This window comes from Chiloscyllium plagiosum, chromosome 3, assembly GCF_004010195.1.
Source record: "Chiloscyllium plagiosum isolate BGI_BamShark_2017 chromosome 3, ASM401019v2, whole genome shotgun sequence".
NCBI lineage: Eukaryota > Metazoa > Chordata > Chondrichthyes > Orectolobiformes > Hemiscylliidae > Chiloscyllium > Chiloscyllium plagiosum.
Window position 1 is genome coordinate 124,082,471 of NC_057712.1, and position 21,699 is coordinate 124,104,169.

At 41.9% G+C, this 21,699-nt stretch overlaps 1 protein-coding gene across 2 annotated transcripts in view; it reads left to right on the forward strand.

The window, feature by feature from the left end:
- Window positions 1–21,699, forward strand: part of kif6 (kinesin family member 6) — a 565,092-nt gene that overhangs the window by 27,928 nt on the left and 515,465 nt on the right. For both annotated transcript variants that reach the window (XM_043687249.1, XM_043687250.1), the window contains exon 3: window positions 4,435–4,509. In XM_043687249.1, coding sequence (XP_043543184.1) covers window positions 4,435–4,509 — 75 coding nt within the window. The remainder of the gene's footprint in view (window positions 1–4,434; window positions 4,510–21,699) is intronic.

A 21,699-nucleotide genomic window follows, 5' to 3' on the forward strand; every position in this document is an offset into this window, starting at 1 on the left:
AAATCTGTTTCCCCATCTGTTTCTCCACATCTCTGCTGCTATTGTGGGGGCCTATAGTAAACACCCAACAATGTGACTGCTCCTTTCCTATTTCTGACTTCAGCCCATACTACCTCTAAAGGCAGATCCCCCTCGAACTGCCTTTCTGCAGCCTTTATACCATTTCTAATTAGCAACGCCACCCCCTCTCCTTTTTTACCACCCTCCCTAATCCTACTGAAACATCTGTAACCAGGAACCTCCAACAACCATTCCTGTCCCTCTTCTATCCACGTTTCCGTGATGGCCACAACATCGTAGTCCCAGGTACCTATCCACGCCTTAAGTTCACCGACCTTATATCTGATACTCCTTGCGTTGATAGTTTTTGATATCTGGGAGGTCCACTCCTCCCAGTCTGTAAGGGAACTGCAATTTAGTCAATTTAGTTAAGGGCCGCTTGCGATACCAGACAAAAGAACTAAACCAGCTGTTCAGACTTCTAAATCTTTGTTTAGTAAAAATCAAAGGAAGCATTCACACAGGATACAACAACAGGGCAGAATGTTCATTTTAACAAGGGCTATCTGACTTAACCAAGAGATCGGAAGTACCTTCCATCTATGAAGGTCCTGCTTGATTCTGTCAAATAAATGGGCAAAATTGGCTTTAAATAGCAGATCAAAAATGGGAGTAATAAATATGCCTAAATAGAGAAAGCCCTCCTGCGACTATCTAAAGGGGAACTGAGCTCCACTCTCGGGAGACCACCCATGGGCATGGCCTCTGACTCCACAAAATTGATCTTATAACCCAAGAAGCCACTAATAAGTTGATGCATTGTATCAGATGTGGCACTGAAGCTGTTTGGGTTTGATTAGAAGACAAGAACCTCATCCGCACACAGTACAATCTTATTTGACTTCATCCCCACTTCTGGAGCGGTTATATTTGGATCCCTGTGTATTGCCTCCACCACTGGCTGTTCACCTTCTGTCCCCTCTGGTATGCCAACAATGTGCAGGGTCGTTCTTCTACCTCTGTTTTTAAAATCGTTTCCCAGATCTAATAGACCTCAGACCTGTATTTCCAGGGCTTTGATCCAGCTCTTGGAGGATTCAGTCTCTGCCTCTATCCCTGCAGCCCAGCGCTCAAGCTCATTGGTCCTTTTTCCCAGGTCTTGCAGCATAGCAGATACAGGAGCCACCTTCTCTTCAATTTTTTTCCTGGATCTGCCTTCCCAGGACCTCGCGAGATTTGGCAGCTCCTCAATCAGGGTCTGGTGAGAAAGCAAGCCCGCTGCTTCAGTGGGTTGGGCTGTGGCCTCGGCCCCAGGCAAGCTTCCTCTTTTCTCTGGCATTCTTCAGCTGCAAAGACAAAGGTAAGTAAGACCTTTCATGGTTCCAGCTCCTTTACTGTGTTTGTACGCACAGTAGAGAATTTTGGATGAGTTCTGCCTCTGTTGGGCTGGTGTTGGAGCGCAGAGCCCAGCAAACGTGATCCTACCAGGATGCCACCATCTTGGATCCCCCTATTTATTTACCTTATTCATGGCCCTCATGATTTTATAAACCTGTATAAGATCACCCGTCAGCCTCTGAAGCTCCTGGGAAAACAGTCCCAGCTTAGAGTCATAGAGATGTACAGCATGGAAACAGACCCTTCGGTCCAACCCATCCATGCCGACCAGATATCCCAACCCAATCTAGTCCCACCTGCCAGCACCCGGTCCATATCCCTCCAAACCCTTCCTATTCATATACTCATCCAAATGGCTCTTAAATGTTGCAATTGCACCAGCCTCCACCACTTCCTCTGGCAGCTCATTCCATACACGTTCCATTCTGTGTGAAAATGTTGCCTCATAGGTCTTTTATATCTTTCCCCTCTCACCCTAAACCTGTGCCCTCTAGTTCTGGACTCCTCGACCCCAGGGAAAAGACTATTTACCCTATCCATGCCCCTCATAATTTTGTAAACCTCTATAAGGTCACCCTTCAGCCTCTGACTCTTCAGGGAAAACAGTCCCAGTCTATTCAGCCTCTCCTCTAGCTCAAATCCTCCAACCCTGGCAACATCCTTGTAAATCTTTTCTCAACCCTTTCAAATTTCACAACATCTTTCCGATAGGAGGGAGACCAGAATTGCATGCAGTATTCCTATAGTGGCCTAACCAATGTCCTGTACAGCTGCAACATGACTTCCAAACTCCTGTACTCAATACTCTGACCAATAAAGGAAAGCATACCAACCGCCTTCTTCACTATCCTATCTACCTGCAACTCCACTTTCAAGGAGCTATGAAGCTGTACTCTAAGGTCTCTTTGTTCGACAACACACCCTAGGACCTTACCATTAAGTGTATAAGTCCTGCTAAGATTTGCTTTCACAAAATGCCACACCTCGCATTTATCTGAATTAAACTCCATCTGCCACTTCTCAGCCCATTGGTCCATCTGGTCCAGATCCTGTTGTAATCTGAGGTAACCGTCTTCGTTGTCCACTACACCTCCGATTTTGGTGTCATCTGCAAACTTACTAACTGTACCTCCTTATGCTTGCATACAAATCATTTATGTAAATGACAAAGAGTAGAGAACCCATCACCGATCATTATGGTACTCCACTGGTCACAGGCCTCCAGTCTGAAAAACAACCCTCCGCCACCACCCTCTGTCTTCTATCTTTGAGCCAGTTCTGTATCCAAATGGCTAGTACTCCCTGTATTCTGTGAGATCTAACCTTATTAATCATGCTCCCATGGGGAACCTTGTCGAACGCCTTACTGAAGTCCATATAAATCACATCTACTGCTCTGCCCTCATCAATCCTCTTTGTTACTTCCTCAGAAACTCAATCAAGTTTGTGAGACATGATTTCCCATCCGCAAAGCCATGTTGACTATCCCGAATCAGTCCTTGCCTTTCCAAATACATGTACATCCTGTCCGTCAGGATTCCCTCCAACAGCTTGCCCACCACCGACGTCCGGCTCACCGGTCTATAGTTCCCTGGCGTGTCCTTACCACCCTTCTTAAACAGTGGTACCACGTTAGCTAACCTCCAGTCTTCCGGCACCTCACCTGTGACTATCGATGATACAAATATCTCAGCAAGAGGCCCAGCAATCACTTCTCTAGCTTCCTACAGAGTTCTAGAGTACACCTGATCAGGTCCTGGGGATTTATCCACCTTTACCCATTTCAAGACATTAAACGATGACCCCGATGTGCTTGTTCAGCCTCTCCCTCTAACTCAAACCCTCCAACCCTGGCAACATTCTTGTAAATCATTTCTGCACCCTTTCAAGTTTCACAACATCCTTCTGGTAGGAGGGAGACCAGAATTGCACACAAAATTCCAAAAGTGGCCTTGAGTTATTTGCTGCAGAATTCCTAGTTTCTGACTTGATCTTGTAACCAAGCTTGCAGGAATGATTGGTTCATTTAATTTAACTTTGTTGATCTGCATGAAAGTGTTTAATGGCAGTAGTAAAAGGAATAGGATTGGTAAAGCACTGAAGGCCGTTTGGCCCCTCACGTGTACTGGATCAGTGGTGCTGGAAGAGCACAGCAATTCAGGCAGCATCTGAGGAGCTTCGAAATAGATGTTTCGGGCAAAAGCCCTTCATCAGGAATAAAGGCAGAGAGCCTGAAGCGTGGAGAGATAAGCTAGAGGAGGGTGGGCATGGGGATAGAGTAGCATAGAGTACAATAGGTCAGTGGGGGAGGAGATGAAGGTGATAGGTCAGGGAGGAGAGGGTGGAGTTGGATAGGTGGAAAAGGAGCTGGGCACGTCGGACAAGTCCGGACAAGTCAAGGGGACAGTTTTGCTGGAGGTTAGAAACTAGGATGAGGTGGGGGAAGGGGAAATGAGGAAGCTGTTGAAATCCATATTGATGCCCTGGGGTTGAAGTGTTCCGAGGCGGAAGATGAGGCGTTCTTCTTCCATGCGTCTGGTGGTGAGGGAGCGGCGGTGGAGGAGGCCCAGCACCTCCATATCCTCGGCAGAGTGGGAGGGGGAATTGAAATGTTGAGCCACTGGGCAGTTTGGTTGATTGGTGCGAGTGTCTCGGAGATGTTCCCTAAAGCGCTCTGCTAGGAGGCGCCCAGTCTCCCCAATGTAGAGGAGACCGCATCGGGAGCAACGGATACAATAAATGATATTAGTGGATGTGCAGGTACTCCCATTCTCTGTAAGACGAGCTGAGCTAAACCCTCTTTGTCGCCTTTTCTGATGGCTTTAAGATTTTTTAATCTTCCTAGATAATGGTCTAATTCTTAGGATGTGGAAAAGTTAAACTTTGATTGCAATGGTAGGGGAAGGTGTTGAAAGAGTTGACTTTCTCCAAAGTTTACAGATGTTTCCAAAAAAACAGGCTGTAAAGGTGAATGGCTTTAATTTGTATACTCTATGAAGAGTCATATGATATGGCTTAAAATAATTTCTTTTACAGATTCCAGCAAATTTTTGATCAAGGAGCAAAACAAGAGGAAATTTTTGAAAATATTGCCAAACCTGTTGCTGAAAAGTGAGTTTAATTTTGATTCAAGAATTTCAATTTTGTTTTGGGAATGTGGACTGAATTTGTTAGGAATATACATAATAGTATATAAATTAGGAGCAGAAGTAAGCTATTTGGTGCCTCAAACCTGCTCTGCCACTTAGTAGGATCGTGGCTGGTCTGTTTCGAAAGTGAATTTACATTCCCAGATACCTTGTTAACCTTTGATTCCCTTGCATAACAAAAATCTATCTGCTTCTGTCTTAAAAATATTCCTTGACCCCACATCCACTCTCTTCTGATGGACAGTTCCAAAGTCCACATAATGCTCTGAGGCAACACTTCCCATTTCAGTTCAAAAGGGCGACTCCTAATTTTCAAACAATGTTACCTAAGTTCCAGATTCATTCACAGGAGAAGTCATCCTTTCCACCCTTACCTTGTCAAGACCATTCAGTCAAGTCACCCCTCCTCTTTCCAGACTTCAATGGCAACAAGCCTGGTTTGTGCAAACTTTCATCATATCCACTCAATCCAGTATTGATCCATTAAACTTCATCTGAACTGGCTCTATTGCAGTCACATTGTTCCTTAAATAGGGAGCCAAAAACTACAGTGTGTCAGGATATGGTCTGAACAATTCCCTGTATAATTGTAGCATAATAATCTTATTTTTTTAAGTTCAGTTCCTATCATTTTAAAGGATAACATTCCATTAGCTGCCTTAGTTACTTCCTGCATATGCGTACTACCTTTATATGTGACTCAATAGACAATAGGTGCAGGAATAGGCCATTCTGCCTTCGAGCCTGCACCACCATTCAATATGATCATGACTGATCATCCTTATTCAGTATCCTGTTCCTGCCTTAGCTCCATAACCCTTGATTCCACATCCCTTGACTCCTGCATTACTATACTTAGATCCCTCTGCACTTTGGGATTCCACACTCATTCTCTGTTAAAATAAGGGTCTGTTTTTTTTTCCTTCCTGTCAAAGTGAAAAACTCCACATTTTCTTAAATTATACTCATCTGCCAAATTTTGCCCAGTTACTCAACTTATCTCTCAAGACTCAGGAAACCCAGTTGGAAAGGGTAATTTATTATTGAGTACCAAATTAGAGCCACTACTTGTGGTGTACATTGGCTAATCCCAGCCTGGAACAGAGAATTCTGTAGATGTATTGCTGGGTCTGCTTTATTTTATATTTCCTTTTTTCAATGCGGATGTCATAGTCATACAGCATGGAAATAGACTCTTCGGTCCAACTTATCCAAGTTGACCAGGTTTCCCAAACTAAATTAGTCCGATTTGCCTACGTTTTGTGCATGTCCCTGTAAATCTTTTCTATTCATGTATCTTCGAAATGTCTTTTAAATGATGTAACTGTAATTGTACCTGCATCTACTACTTCCTCCAGCAGTTCATTCCATTTACTCGCCACCCTCTGTGAAAAAGTTGCTCCTCAAGTCCTTTTTAAATCTTTCACCTCTGACCTTCCACCTATGCTCTCTAATTTTCAACTCACGTACCCAAACAAAAAGACTTTGTCATACACCTTATCTATACCCCTCATGATTTTATAAACCTCTATAAGGTCATCCCGCAACCTCTTACACTCCAGTCTTACGGCACCTCACCCAAGACTGTAGATATCAATCTCTCAGCTCGTGGCCCTTCAATTTCTTCTCTTGCTTTCTACAAAGTCTAAGGATGCACTTGATCAGGTGCTGAGGATTTAGCTGTCTTTATGCATTTTAAGACCTCCAGTGCTTCCTCCTCTGTAATGTGGACTGTTGTCAAGACATCAAGTTTTCAAGTGTTGCAGTACCCAACTGAACTGTTTTGTTTCCTATCACCAAATCATCCAGGTTATTTTTTCATCTATTAACCACCATCAGCAAATCACCTGTGCTGGGTCTGCTTTATGAATTTCCTCATCAACTTGTTCAGAGATGTTATCACTCTCCTCTGGAGCAGGTGGGATTTAATCCTAGGCCTCCTGGTTTAGAGGTACAGATATTGCCACTACTTCACAAGAGCCATCTGGGTCTGCATTTTTTTAAAAACTGTCCGGAAGTGTTATTTCTCACAACCAAGCAGCTTTCCAACTACCAAATCACTGAATTTATTTTTGCTTTTAACCACTATCTGCTCATGTACTGGGTCTGCATTGTGGGATAGTTTTTAATCAACTGTATAGAGATGTTATTACACACCTGTTCAGCAGGTGTGATTGGAGCTTGGGCCTCCTGGCTCAGAGATAGGTGCACCAGGACTGTACCACAAGAGTCCTCCCCAGGGTCTGCTTTATATTTTATGAACTCAACATTGCTACCTTTGTCCATCTGACTTTTCCAGTCTATTTGTAGATATTTACACAGTCAACCCATTCAGAGATGATTTAGATCATGAATCCATGTAAGACTCCGTTAACTAATTTTTTTAGATTAGAATCACTCTAAACATTATGGTACAGACACAGCACACAGGGGGAAAACACCTTCAACACATTATCTGGGCTGACACCAATTGTGAAAGTTAACCTGAGAATGTAACTTTTTAAAAAAAAAAGTTTTGTGATTACGTATGAAAGAAGCGAAACTAACATTGTCATTTTAACAGATGAGAGACTTAACAAACAGTCATGGTATGTTTCAATGTATAATTTCAGTTACATCACACTGTAAACTTTTGCGATAAATTCTGCTTCTTACAATTGTGTGCTGCACAACCACCTGATGAAGGAGCAGCGCTCCGAAAGCTAGTGCTTCCAATTAAACCTTTTGGGCTATAACCTGGTGTTGTGTGATTTTTTTTTAACCCCGTTTAGAGATGGTATTATACACTTCTTTAGCAGGTTGTATTTGAACCCAGGGCTCCTGGTACGGAGGTAGAGCTTCTGCCACTATGCCAGAAGAGCCTTTTCGGATCTGCTTTATTCTTTTTTAATCTGAGATTTTGTTTTCTATTTTTATATCTGGAAGTCTTATCTCTCACAACCAATTGACTTTCCCACCACCAGATGCCTATGTCTTTTTTTTATTTTTAACTATTAACCACCACCAGTAATCACCCGTGCAGCCAATTAGAAGTTTACATGCAAACCCCTTTATAAAATCATGAGAAAGGGCAGTCAGGGATAGCATAAAAGTAAAAGAGAAAGCATGTAATGTGGCGAAGGGCAGAAGGAAACCAGAGGATTAGGAAGCTTACAAAAACCAACGGAGGGCAATGAGAAAAGAAATGAGGAGGAGGAAGAAAATTAAATAGGAGGGTAAGCAAGCCAGTAATATAACAGAAGACTGAAAGAGTTTCTTTAGATATGTAAAAGGCAAAAGTGGACATGGGGCTGCTGGAAAATGATGCTGGAGAGATAGTAGTGTATAATAAGGAAATGGCTGAGGATCTGAATAATTACTTTGTGTCACTCTTCATAGTGGAAGGCACGAGTGATATCTCAAAAATTCAATAGAGTGAGAGGGCAAAGCTGAATATGGTGGCTATCACCAAGAAGAAGATGCTAGAAAACACTGAATGACCAAAAGGTGGATAAATAACCTGGACCAGATGGACTACACCCCAAAGTTCTAAGGGAGCTAGCTTAAGAGATAGTGGAGATCATGTTAGTGGTGATCTTTCAGGGATGGTCTGAGAGGACTGTAAAATTGCTAACACGAGACCCCTGTTTAAAAAAGGAATAAGGCAAAAGACTGAATATTACAGACCGATTAGTCTAAACTCTGTGATGGGTAAGATCCTGGCATCTATTGTGAAGGATAAGATTTATGAATATTGGAAGTGTATGCTACAATAGGGCAAAGTCAGCATGGTTTCATCAAGGGGAGTTCATGCCTGACAAATCTGCAAGAATTCTTTGAGGAAGTAATGAGTAGGTTAGACTAAGGAGAGCCAATGGATGTTCTCTAACTGGACTTTAAGAAGGCCTTTGACAAGGTGCCGAACAGGAGACTACTGAGTAAGGCCAAGGCCTATGGTGTCAGAGTCAACGTGCTGGCATGCATGAAAGCTTGGCTGGCTGGCAGAAAGCAGAGAGTGGGGATAAAAGGGTCCTTCTCAGGATGGCAGCTAGTGACAAGTGGTGTTCCGCAAGGCTCAGTGTTGGCACCACAAATTTTCACTGTGTACATTAACGATCTAGATGAAGGAACTGAGGGCGTTCTGGCTAAGTTTGCAGATGATACAAAGATAGGTAGAGGGACAGGTAGCATTGAGAAGGTGGGCAGGCTGCAGAAGGATTTGGACAGTTTGGGGAAGTGGGCAAAGAAGTGGCAGATAGAGTACAACATGGGAAAGTGTGAGGTCATGCACTTTGGTAGGGAAAATAGAGGCATGGACTATTTCCTACATGGGGAAAAAATTCAGAAGTCTCAAGTGTAAAGAGACTTGGGAGTTTTCATCCGGATTCTCTCAAGGTAAACTTGCAGACTGAGTCAGTAGTTGGGAAGGAAATGCAATGATGGCATTTATTTTGAGAGTTTGAATTTAATAGCAAGGATATACTTCTGAAGCTCTAAAGGCTCTGGTCAGGCCATAGTTGGAGCATTGTGTGCAGTTTTGGGCCTCATATCTCACGAAGGATGTACTGGCCCTGGGGCGTGTTCAGAGGAGGTTCACAAGAATGGTCCCAGGAATGAAAAGCTTAACGTATGAGGAACGTTTGAGGACTCTGGGTTTAGACTCAATGGCGTTTAGAAGGATGAGAGGGGATCTAATTGAAACATACTGAATGGCCTGGACAGAGTAGATGTGAGGAATATGTTTCCATTGGTAGGAGAGACAAGTACGCGAAGGCATAGCCTCAGAGTAAGGGAATTGGGTTTACAATAGAGATGAGGAGAAATGTCTTCAACCAGAGAATGGTGAATCTATGGAATTCATAGCCACAAAAGGCTGTGGAGGCTGGGTCATTGAGTATATTTAAGACTGAGGTAGATAGGTTATCGAGGATCAAGGGACTTGGGGGTTATGGGAAGAAAGTGGGAGAATGGGGTTGAAAAACGTATCAGCCATGATTGAATGGTGGAGTAGATTTGATGGGCTGAATGGCCTAATTTCTGCTCATATGTCTTATAGCCTTTGTCATTCAGTTTGTTCATTGCTGATTCTCTCTAACTCCTTCATACCACATACCTTTAGCTATCTTTTAGCTATCTTTGTATCATCCTCAAATTTAGCTGCCATACGCAAGGTTTGTGAAGGTTTGTAGCTCAGGTTGAGGTTTAGGGTGTATGTTTGCTCACTGAGTTGTAGGTTTGATATCCAGACGTTTCATTACTGGCTAGGTAACATCATCAGTGGTGACCTCCAGGATACATGAACACCAGCTAGCCACAAAAAGACACGATCTTCTCTCCCTCGTAGCCCTACACACAGATGAAAACAAAACACCATTTCGACTGGGACAACACATCTATCCTGGGACAGGCTAAGCAAAGACATGCCAGAGAATTCCTAGAGGCCTGGCACTCCAACCACAACGCCGTAAACAAGCACATAGATCTAGATACCATCTATCAACTCCTCAGAAAATGAACAGGAAATGACATCACCACAAACCCAGGAACCCCATCCAGGAGAAAGATATAAATAAAAAGCAGGAGACAACAGCTTTGCTTCACTTGGAGGTCGCCACTGATGATGATACCTAGCCAGGTAATGAAACGTCTGGATATCAAACCTACAGCTCAGCAAGCAAATCTACACCCTTAGCTGCCATGCCTTTGTTCCCCTCATCTAAGTCATGATATATATTGTAACAAATTAGGACGCAGCACAAACTGCTGCGAGACTCCAGTCATTGCATCCTGTCAATCAGAAACAAAACTCATTCATGTTTATTCTGTTTCTGCCAGCCCGTCAATCATGCTAACATTTTACCTCCGACATTAAGAACTACTTTGTGCATAAATTTTATCACTATGTCACTTACCTTCTCAAAATCTGTGTACATTATGTCTTCAGGCATCCCTTTATCCCCAGTGTGCGTTACACCTTATAAAGAGTTCCAATCTATTCATTAAACTTGATTTTCCTTTAACAAAATTGGTAATCATTCCTGGTTAATTTGAGTTTTTTTGAAGTATACAGTTGTTACCTTTAACATCTTCCCCATGACAGACATCAGACTAACTGGTGTTGTAGTTTCCTTTTTTCTGCCTCTTTGTTCTTGGCAGGGTTATATTTGTTACTTTTCTATATCTGAAGAATTTTGGAAAATTAATACGAGTGCATCTACCTTATTAACCATGTCTTTTAAGAATGACGTCCATCAGGACCCAAGGACTTGTCAGTGCACAGTTTCCCCAGTTGGCTCAACGCCATTTTGCCAGTGATTGTAATTTAATAAACTTCCCATCTTCTATCTCCTAGTTTACAGCTAATACAGGAATATTTTTAATATCCCCTATAATGAAGATAGAAATGAGATATTTGTTTACTTTATCTTCCTTTTCCTGATTATCTACTATTAACTTGCTATTCTTACTTTTCTGAGGACCAACACTTCCTGTCCTTCGTCTTTTTTAAATAAAATGTAGAAACACTTGCTGTCTGTATTTTTATTTCTAACTCCCTTCCTCTCGTACTCTAATTTCTTTTTCTTGATTAATCTTTTAGTCATTTTTTGCCATTCTTTATATTCTGCCCAAGCATCTACTTGTCACTCATTCCTTGAGATTTTGTATGCCTTTTCCTTAGGTTTGATGCTTTCCATAATTATTTTGTTAACCATAGATGGTGAGCCCTACCTTCAAAATTTTCTCTTGTGTAGGAATGTACTTACTCTTCAGTATTCTGAAATATCCCCTTTAAATGTATGCCATTGCTTCTCTTCGCCGAGCTGGAATTTTTTGTTGCAAACGTTTCGTCCCCTGGCTAGGCGACATCATCAGTGCTTGGGAGCCTCCTGTGAAGCGCTTCTTTGATGTTTCCTCCGGTGTTTATAGTGGTCTGTCCCTGCCGCTTCCGGTTGTCAGTTTCAGCTGTCCGCTGTAGTGGTTGGTATATTGGGTCCAGGTCAATGTGTTTGTTGATGGAGTTTGTGGATGAATGCCATGCATCTAGGAATTCCCTGGCTGTTCTCTGTCTGGCTTGCCCTATGATAGTAGTGTTGTCCCAGTCGAATTCATGTTGCTTGTTGACTGCGTGTGTGGCTACAAAGGATAGCTGGTCGTGTCGTTTCGTGGCTACTGGACATACAGAACAGAAAACAGGACGCTGAACCTATCAACAAAGTTGGCATACTTAAACTACTGGACTTGTGCCTCACAACACACTTCACATTCAACAACCAGATATACGAACAAATCAACGGAACACCCATGGGATCACCAATCTCGGGACTCATAGCAGAGGCAGTTATGCAAAGGTTAGAACAAACAGTCCTACCACAAATTCAACCCAAACTCTGGGTCAGATATGTCGATGACACGTTTGTAATCATTAAAAACACGGAAATAGAAAAAACACACCGGATCATCAACGCCACACTCACAGGAATCCGATTCACGAGAGAAGAAGAAAAGGATAGCCAACTGTCCTATATAGTGTTTTGTGCAGTCCTTGCATGGTATTTTTTACACTACATTAGTTTTGCTCATGTTGGGTATCGGGTCCTTCGTTCTGTTGAGTTGTTGTCTGAGCGTGGCTGTTGGTTTGTGTGCCGTTATGGGTCCTAGGGGTCGCAGTAGTCTGGCTGTTAGTTCCGAGATGCTCCTGATGTATGGTAGTGTGGCTAGTCCTTTTGGTTGTGGTATGTCCTCGTTCCGTGGTCAGACAACAACTCACCAGAACGAAGGACCCAATACCCAACATGTGCAAAACTAATGTAGTGTACAAAATCCTATGCAAGGACTGCACTAAACACTATATAGGACAAACAGGAAGACAGCTAACAATCCGCATACATGAACATCAACTAGCCACGAAACGACACGACCAGCTATCCTTAGTAGCCACACACGCAGACAACAAGCAACATGAATTCGACTGGGACAACACTACTATCATAGGGCAAGCCAGACAGAGAACAGCCAGGGAATTCCTAGAGGCATGGCATTCATCCACAAACTCCATCAACAAACACATTGACCTGGACCCAATATACCAACCACTACAGCGGACAGCTGAAACTGACAACCGGAAGCGGCAGGGACAGACCACTATAAACACCGGAGGAAACATCAAAGAAGCGCTTCACAGGAGGCTCCCAAGCACTGATGATGTCGCCTAGCCAGGGGACGAAACGTTTGCAACAAAAACTTCCAGCTCGGTGAACAGAACCACAACAACGAGCACCCGAGCTACAAATCTTCGCACAAACTTTGAATTGCTTCTCTGTTTATTTATTTCCTAGTCTTGTATTCCAGTGCACTTCAGCTAGCTCAGCTTTCATGCCCACCTGGTTCCCCATTTTAAAGTTTCAAATACTCGTCTTAGACATACTTTTCTCACTTTCAGATTTCAAATTTATTCATACTGTGGTTGCTGCTACCTAGAGGTAAACTCAGGTAATTAATCCTGTCACTTTACACAAACCAAAGTCTGGCTTAATCTGATGTATGGTTGATTCCAGAGCATCCTGAACATGTCATGGTAAGCACTGTGAACATGTTGTGGCACGTCTGAAGAAGGGTTAGTGGGCCTGAAGCATTGACTCTGCTTTCTCTCCACAGATGCTGCCAGACTTGGAGTTTTTCCAACAATTTTTGTTTTTGTTTCGGATTTCCAGCATCACAGTCCTTTATTTTTGTTGTGGCATTGGTCCTGAGAACGAGCCAGTAAATCTGGGAGCAACCATTATCAACTGGGGGTCAGGCCTGTTAATTATGTTGGTGATTCAATTGGTCACTTATACATTTGTGCAGTCTAGTCCGCCTTGATTAACAGTGCAGTCCTAACAGGGTTGTGACATAAGTTCAGGGCCCTGGAGTAAGAATAATTGGTAAAGGAGAAAAGGACAGATAACAGATTTCTGATACTGCAAAATGAGAGAGCATTGTAAGTGGCTGAAGCCATTCTGCAGATAGATGCGTTATCCCTGACTTCTATACTGGGCTTAATTAAGGCTAAGACATTAATATTGGCAAAGGAATTAAAGGTGGACTTCCTGCAAAAATTAGAAAAGAAGAGACAGTTATGGCACCATACTTGGAATTGGGCCTAGGTATGCTGAGTGGTTAGTCATTCAAGTTAGTGAGAGCAGCTAAAGCAGAGTGAGCATGAGAAAGAAGTGATGATGCTGAAAATGGAAGATTAATGGGGCTTAAAAACTTCAGCTTGAGGGGAAAAAGAACAAGCATTTCAGACAAAAGAAATAGAATGAGAATTTAAGAACCTGGAGCTTGAATTAAAAAGGAAAAGAGATGAGAAGCAAGAGAAAGAAAGAAAAAAAAATACTAGCTCAGAAAGCTGCACCTTTTTCAAAACAAAAGAGGAAATGTTTAAATTTGTACGGGCTATGCCAAACATGTGAATAAGGACGTGGGGCTATTCATTCATGTCTGTAAAGGTAGGAAAAAGTACAAAATGGCTGAAGGAAACTGGTTAATTCCCAGGCAGAGCGGGTTGATGGATAGAGCGCATAAGATTATTGCACCACTCTCGGTGCAGGTTTTGAGTGGACTATGACATTGCAGGAAAGGATGCACACAAGTTCGTTTCTGAAACGTACAGGCCTAAGTGTTTCAATTGTAAGTGGGGCACCTACTTGCACAACTTCTAGCAGTCTGAATGAAGCCTGTGAGACTTACTGATGTTTGTGAGAAGGAGCCCGAGAAGTTAACTAATGAGCAAAACACCATGGATCAGATTGTGGTAATATCCAGAAACTGAAGATAGATGAAAAATGAAACTTAAGGATGATTCGGGGATGCCGGTGTTGGACTGGGGTGTACAAAGTTAAAAATCACACAACACCAGGTTATAGTCCAACAGGTTTAATTGGAAGCACACTAGCTTTCGGATCGACGCTCCTTCATCAGGTGATTGTCACAATCACCTGATGAAGGAGCGTCGCTCCGAAAGCTAGTGTGCTTCCAATTAAACCTGTTGGATTATAACCTGGTGTTGTGTGATTTGAAACTTAAGGAGGCAGTCTGGACAAACCTACATTGAATCTGAGAAAGTAAAACAAAGCAATTTTGACTGGTGGATATGGGCCTGAAGAGTAAATTCCATGTATTAAAGGTCGCAAAGAAATTGTTTTCCTCAAATTTAAAAGTTACGAGATGGTTATCAGGAATGTTGACAATTATGAGGTGATCCATAAAACCGAGAACATTTTTTCTGACCCCCCCCACTTTAAACTTGGAAGGTTAGAACATGAGAGATCATTTGGAAATGCCCCAGGAATTCTTTTTAAAACTGGAAAGGGAGATGCTGAGTGTGAAAGTGAGAGTCGTAGGCCCAAGTATTTCAACTGTAAATATAACACCTCTCAACTTTTAGCGCTCTGATTAAAACCTATGGGACTTATTGAGGTTTGTAAGATTGAGTCTGAAAAAGGAACTCATGACAAAAATACCATGATCAGACTGTGGAGTTAGAGATTAGTTACAATTAGAGATTGAAAATGGATGAGGAATATAAAGGACTGTTTTTATTCAAGTTTTCCAGCTAAAACCTCAACTACTAGGGAATACAGAAAATATCTTGCTAGTGGAGGTCATCATTATCCCTCCTGAGAGTGCATTATAAGCGGTAGTTTTAATCATTGACATAAATGCAATGTGCATCTATTCTGTTGTACAAAGTATACCTAGAATGAGATTTGATGTCCACAATAGTAGTAGTAGGAGTTGTTCAGAAATTATCTGTGGATGGAGTTGACTACTGGATAATAATTTGGCAGGAATGCAAGTTATATCTTCATCTGTAATTGCATTATATCCAACTGAGAAAGAGATGTAACATTTACAAGAACGCATTCCAGGTGATCTCCCTTCCCATATGATGCAACACATAAGTGCATAGGTTATAAATTAGAGGATAGTTTTTTAAAAAAAAAAGAAAAATGCAACGTGGATCTGTCTCTGAATTGTCTGTAAAGTTAAATATTGTGGTTGTTGCAATGGAGGTTAAAAAAACAAAGGTGGATAAATCTCTGGGACCTGATCAAGTGTATCCCAGGATGTTGTGGGAAGCTAGAGCTAGGGAAGAACTTGCAGGGCCCCTAGCAGACATACTTGTATCATCTACAACCATGAGTGAAGTGACAGAGGACTGGAGTGTGGCTAATCCTGCATCTTTATTTAAGAAAGGCTATAAGGAGAAGCCAGGGAACTATAGACTGGTGTGTCTGACATCTGTGGTGGGTAAGTTGTTGGAAGGGATTCCGAGAGATAGGATGTACATGCATTTGGAGAAGCAAGGACTGACTGGGGATAGTAAGCATATCTTTGTGCATGGGAAATTTGTGTCTCACAAACTTGATTGAGTTTTTCGAGGATGTGACCAAGGTAGATAGATAAGGGCAGTCTGCATGGATTTCACTGGGTAGACTGGTCAGTAAAGATAGATAATGTGGGATTCAAGGAGAGCTTGCCAATTGGATACAAAATTAGCTTGACAATAGGAGTCAGAGGGTGGTGGTGGAGGGTTGTGTTTTGGACTGGAGGCCTGTGACCAGCAGTGTGCAGTAGAGACCGGTGCTGGGTCCACTGTTGTTTGTCATTTATATAAGATGAGAATTTAGGAAAAATGGTTAGTAAGTTTGTGGATGACACCAAAATTGATGACACAGTGGACAGTGAAGAAGATTATCTAAGATTACTAAGGAAGTTTGATGAATTGGGCTGAGAAGTGGCAGGTAGCATTTAATTTAGATAAATGCAAGGTGTTGCATTTTGGTAAGACAAACTATGACAGGACTTGCACAGTTAATGGTAGAGGAGTGTTGTTGAACAGCGAGACCTAGGGGTTATTTGAAAGTTGCATCACAGGTAGACAGCGTAGTGAAGAAGGCATTTGGCATGCTTGCCTTCTGTGTTCAGACCATTGAGTCTAGGAGTTCAGATGTCAAGTTGCTGTTGTACAGGACATTGATGAGGCTACTTTGGAGAAGTGCAGTGTTCTACTGCGCAGAATTCTGATTGCCTTGCTAAAGATATTTTTAAATTGGAAAGGATTCAGAAAAGATTTCCAAAGATGTAACCGGGGCTGGAAGGTTTGTGTTATAGGGAGATGATGAATAGGCTGGGACCTTTTTCCCTGCATCATAGGAAGTTAAAGGGTGACCTTAGGTTTATAAAATCATGTGAGGGATAGATAAGGCAAATACTAATGTCCTTTCCTGGGGGTGAGGGAGTTCAAAAGTAGAAGACATAGGTTTAAGAGCAGAGGGGAAAGAGGGTCAACCTTTTTACACAGAGGGTGGAGCATATATAGAATGAACTGCGAAAAGGATATGGTAGATGCAGGTACTGTTCAAACATTTAAAAAACATTTGAACAGGTGCATGAGTAGGAAAGATTTAGAGGGGTGTGGGCCAAACACAGGCAAATGAGACTGATTTGTTTAGTTTTGGAAACTTGTTTGGCAAGAATGATTTGGTTCAAAATATCTGTTTCCATACTGTATGACTCGATAACGTTAGTGGTTAAACAGTGGATTTCACGATCCTTAGTTTTACAGATTGAGGTTCTGTTGTTCTGATACCTTTCAACCGTGTTTAAATTCCACTATTCGTGATAAGAGTGTCCGTTTGTTGTCCTAATTCCTTTAGTTTGTTCTGTAGCAGTCTGACTGAGAGGTTTGCTTCCTTTGCCTACAGTACAAGAGTGACCTTCTGAGCTTGCTAATGCTGGCACCCAGGCTGGTCCAGATGAGAATATTCAGTCTCACTATCTCAGTCCAGTGAAATTGGAACAGGTACTTTAACCCCTGTCTTTGTGTATTCTTCCAAACTAAAAACACAATTTGTGCAGTTTGGGACATACTCTGGGGATGTTTTGCTGTTGACCAAGAGATAACAGCCCCTCAACCTGTGTAGGCACAGGAATTCACAGATCAGTCTCTTCTGTTTGCTTCTTTCCCTCCTTTGAAGGCCTGTTTTTTCTGAAGTTCCCTTCACCTCTTTAATACGTATACCAGTTTCTGAAGAGCCATTTAGTAGAATGTTAGTAGACTCTGTAGGACTATTAATGAAAATGGGCCACTATGTTCTTACAGTCATGGATATGTTGACCCAATTTTCAGAAGCTATTTCCTTGAGCGCTATTGCAGGTGGATATATTAACTCCCATTTTTATTTGAGCACTACTATTAGACATGGGCGATACGGTGGCTCAGTGGTTAGCACTACTGCCTCACAGCATCAGGGTCCCAGGTTCGATTCCAGTCTTGGGAGACTGTCTGTCTGTGTGGAGTTTGCACATTCTCCCCGTGTCTGCGTGGGTTTCCTCCGGGTGCTCCAGTTTCCTCCCACAGTCCAAAGATGTGCATATCAGGTGAATTGGCCATGCTAAATTGCCCATAGCGATAGGTGCATTAGTCAGAGGGAAATGGGTCTGGATGGGTTACTCTTTGGAGGGTCGGTGTGGACTGGTTGGGCCGAAGGGCCTGTTTCCACACTGTAGGGAATCTAATTACATACACTTGGATAAGATGCTAGCTTTGCAAATATTTTGAAGTACTTAAAAAGATATAAAGCTGTTGAAGCCCACCATTTATCATCCAAAAACAAATGGAGCTTAAGAAAAATGCGATCTGATTCTTAAGACAATGATTAATGAAAATGTCACAAATATTCACAGCATTCGGTTAATGGATTCGACTTTTTGTTGTTTGCTACCAGAGTTTTCTTTGATTGAATCTACTAAATCTGGACCATTCAATTTGCTCTATGGTTGTGAGACAAGAGGTCCATTAAATTATATTATGGAAAGGTTGTCAAAACAAAAGGACATGCACTGCGTTTACTACTTACTTTACAAGGTTTACTTCTGCGTGGTCCATACAAGGTAATTAAGAGGGTTAGTGAAGTCACTAATCTGGTAAATATTTGGTTGGCACGAAGAAGAATCAGTTATGTCACACCGGCATGTTAAAGCGATATCGTTGTCGAGGATGATGAGAAAGAGCAAGTATATTGGTAAGAATAGTGGAGGTTGACCGGTAGTGAGGTAGCAGGAGAGAGTGTTCACAAAGTGAACATCCTGCAGCTTGATCGATCGATCAATACTGAAATACTGGGAAAGTTAGACATGTACTCATATTTTGAAGAGAGACAATGGGAAGGTCTAATAAGATTACTTGGAAATTCCAGTTCTGTAGATACTCTCCAGAGTATACAACACTAAGCTGTGCATTATGTGGATTCACATTTTACAGCAGTAAGTCATTAGCCTGTCAAGTTTGTACCTCCATTTAATATCATGATAGTTCTATGATCTAATATTTCAATAATGCTAATTCTCTCTATCCCATAATCTTTCCGCCATTGGTTAATCTCTATCTTAAATATACTCAAAGTGAGAAGTTCCACAGCCCTCTAGGATAGAAAATACCAAAGGTTCACAGCTGTAAGTGAGAAATTTCATTCTCATCTGTCCAAATAGCACCTCCCTTATATTTTCGAATTGAGTCCCCCTGGTCTGGACTTCCCAACATCTTATCTGTAGCTACCTGGTGTATTTTTTGAACTTTATGGGATGTGTGTATCTCTGGCTGGACCAACATTTATTGGCCAACTGTAATTGCCCTTAAGAAGGTAGTGGTGAGCTTCCTTCTTAAACTGCGATAATCCAATTGTTATAGGTCGACCCACAAAGCTGTTAGGGAGGGAATTCCAGGGTTTTGACACAATGACAGAGAAGGAGCAGAGAGATTTCCAAGTGGGCAGGTTTGCATGTGGTGTAGCAACTGAGCATTGGTAGTGGAGTAACTGAATGTTTGTGCCAATCAGTTGGGCTTCTTTGTCCTGGATGGTGTCAAGATTCTTGTGTGTTGTTGAAGCTCATCTCGGCATGTGTAAATTATTCCATAATATTTCTGATTTGTGTCATTTAGATGTTAGTCAGATTTTGGGGAATCATTTGATTAGTTACTTGCTGTGGTATTCTTGCCCTCTGACCTGCTGTTGTGGGAGATTCAGTGGTAGTAATGACATTGAATATCAAGGAATGGTCATTAGTTGGTCAATGCCTGGCATTTGCCTGAACATCACCTACCACGTTTCAGCCCAGCCAGGATATTGTCCACTAAAAATGGAAAAAGGTGCTGCTTTAAAACAAGGAAATTGTGGTGCATAATGTTGTAGTTGGTAGTTAATTACTGGAATCTATTGAGTTTTATTCAGTGTGGTCTTATTCAAGTAGTGAGGGAGAATATTAGACATATTGGCACCATGTATAAGTGTTCAGGATGTTTTTTTTCCCCCTGGGGGTCATCCTTTTGATTGGTTTTTCAGTTGATTTGGGCTTAGAAGGGTTCAGCATGGTAACAACCACTTGACAAGATCCCGGGCAATTCCTACAGCTTTTTGGTGTGGACATTGCAGCAGAAGTACTCAGCCTGCCAAGAAAAAGCACCTAAATGCCCCACCCCACAGAAGTAACAAAATATCTCCTGGTAACCGTTCTCTCTCTTCATTTCCTGTAAATTGTTCTTGGTGAAATTTCCTTGTTGAAAGGAAAATGGAAAAGTGCTTTGTAACAGTAAATGGACAACTCTTCAACCATTGAAAGACTGTGTGATAATGCTGCTCCTTTAACGAGGTAATGCCATCCTTGGCTTTTTTCAGACAGGTTATAAAGACACAGGTGCTGGAAAGTGCAGGTTTGAAGAGTTTTAGGGCCATTTTGATTATAGCTTACAGAGACTGCCTCAGCCAAAAGGCTTTCAAGTTTTATTTTTAAAACACACTTGTACAATGAAAGGGAATGGCCATTTCTCTCAGATCAGTTTTTTTTCTCTGATTTGTTTAGTTTTAGCAGTCTGGCTGTTCACTGAAAGCAGTCAGTAAGTTTGAGGCTGCTGATCCAAGAAACCGCAACATGGAAGAAGGGGTTTCATGCTGAGTCCCTCTGCCATCTCTCTCTCCTGTAAGACCCTGTGTTTGATTTTACCTTTTTTGCCAAGGGGTGTTTATGGGGATTTTTGCAGGAGTTTGGAACAGCATTAAGTTGGGATAATATGTTGGGTTTTTGGATAGGTTAAGTTATCTGTATTCTGTTATCTTTTGTTTGTGTTTCATTCCATAATCTTGCAAATAAATTCTGTTTTGTTTGAAACTAAGTGGTTAGGCCAGCTGCATCACTCCTGGAATATGCACATTGCACCTGCTTAAGACAACTAGCAAAGTTAGGGTCCGGTGTACTTTCTTGAAATGTTTTGACAGGGTCTGGCCTGGTCCATAACAACTGATAATCAGTGTACCCACAATGTCATGTCCTCATCAAATAGTCAAAAGGAAACCAGAGAATGGTGACCAGTGAAACTGAAGACTCTGATAGAATTCTCTGTTCATAAAACTAAATTGGGAAATCATGCGATTTCTGGGGATATTTGGGTCTTATTAGAAATTCGTGTTTAGCAGTGCACTATAACTGCACTGCTAAGAGAGATATTGTGAAATTAGGCAAAGGTACTATGGTGAAAAGAGTTCCAAGCGCTTTTGAGAAGCTGAAGGCAATCCTAATGAGTGTTGTTGGCTTTCTTGACTTTTTGGAACCTTCTTAAACAGCAGTTGCTGCTAATGACATGGGGTGGATGCAGCTTTATTGCAAGGTCGTGAATCGGGAGAAGAGGCAGCTGATGGGCTACTTCTCTAAAAGATTTAAGTCAGTTACTTTCATTAATTCATGGGTTGAGGCCAGTGTTTTTTGCCAACCCCTAAGTGCCCAGTGGGCAGTTAATAGTCAACCATATTGCTGTTGGTTTGGAGTTGCACATAGGCCAAACCAGGTAAGGATGGCAGTTTCTTTCCCTAAAAGGATATTAGGAACCAGATGGGTTTTCTGACAATCAGCAACGGTGTGATTATCATTGCACTCTTAATTCTAGATTTATGTTGAATTCAAATTCCACCTTTGCCATGGCAGGATTCCCCATAACATTACCTGGGTCTCTGGGTTAACAGTCTAGTGGTAGTGCCACTAGGTTGATGCCATAGTGGTAAAAAAAAACCCTGGAATTGGTACTGATTCTTAAACATTTTGCCACTTATGTGTATTATTACCGTAAAAACTTTAG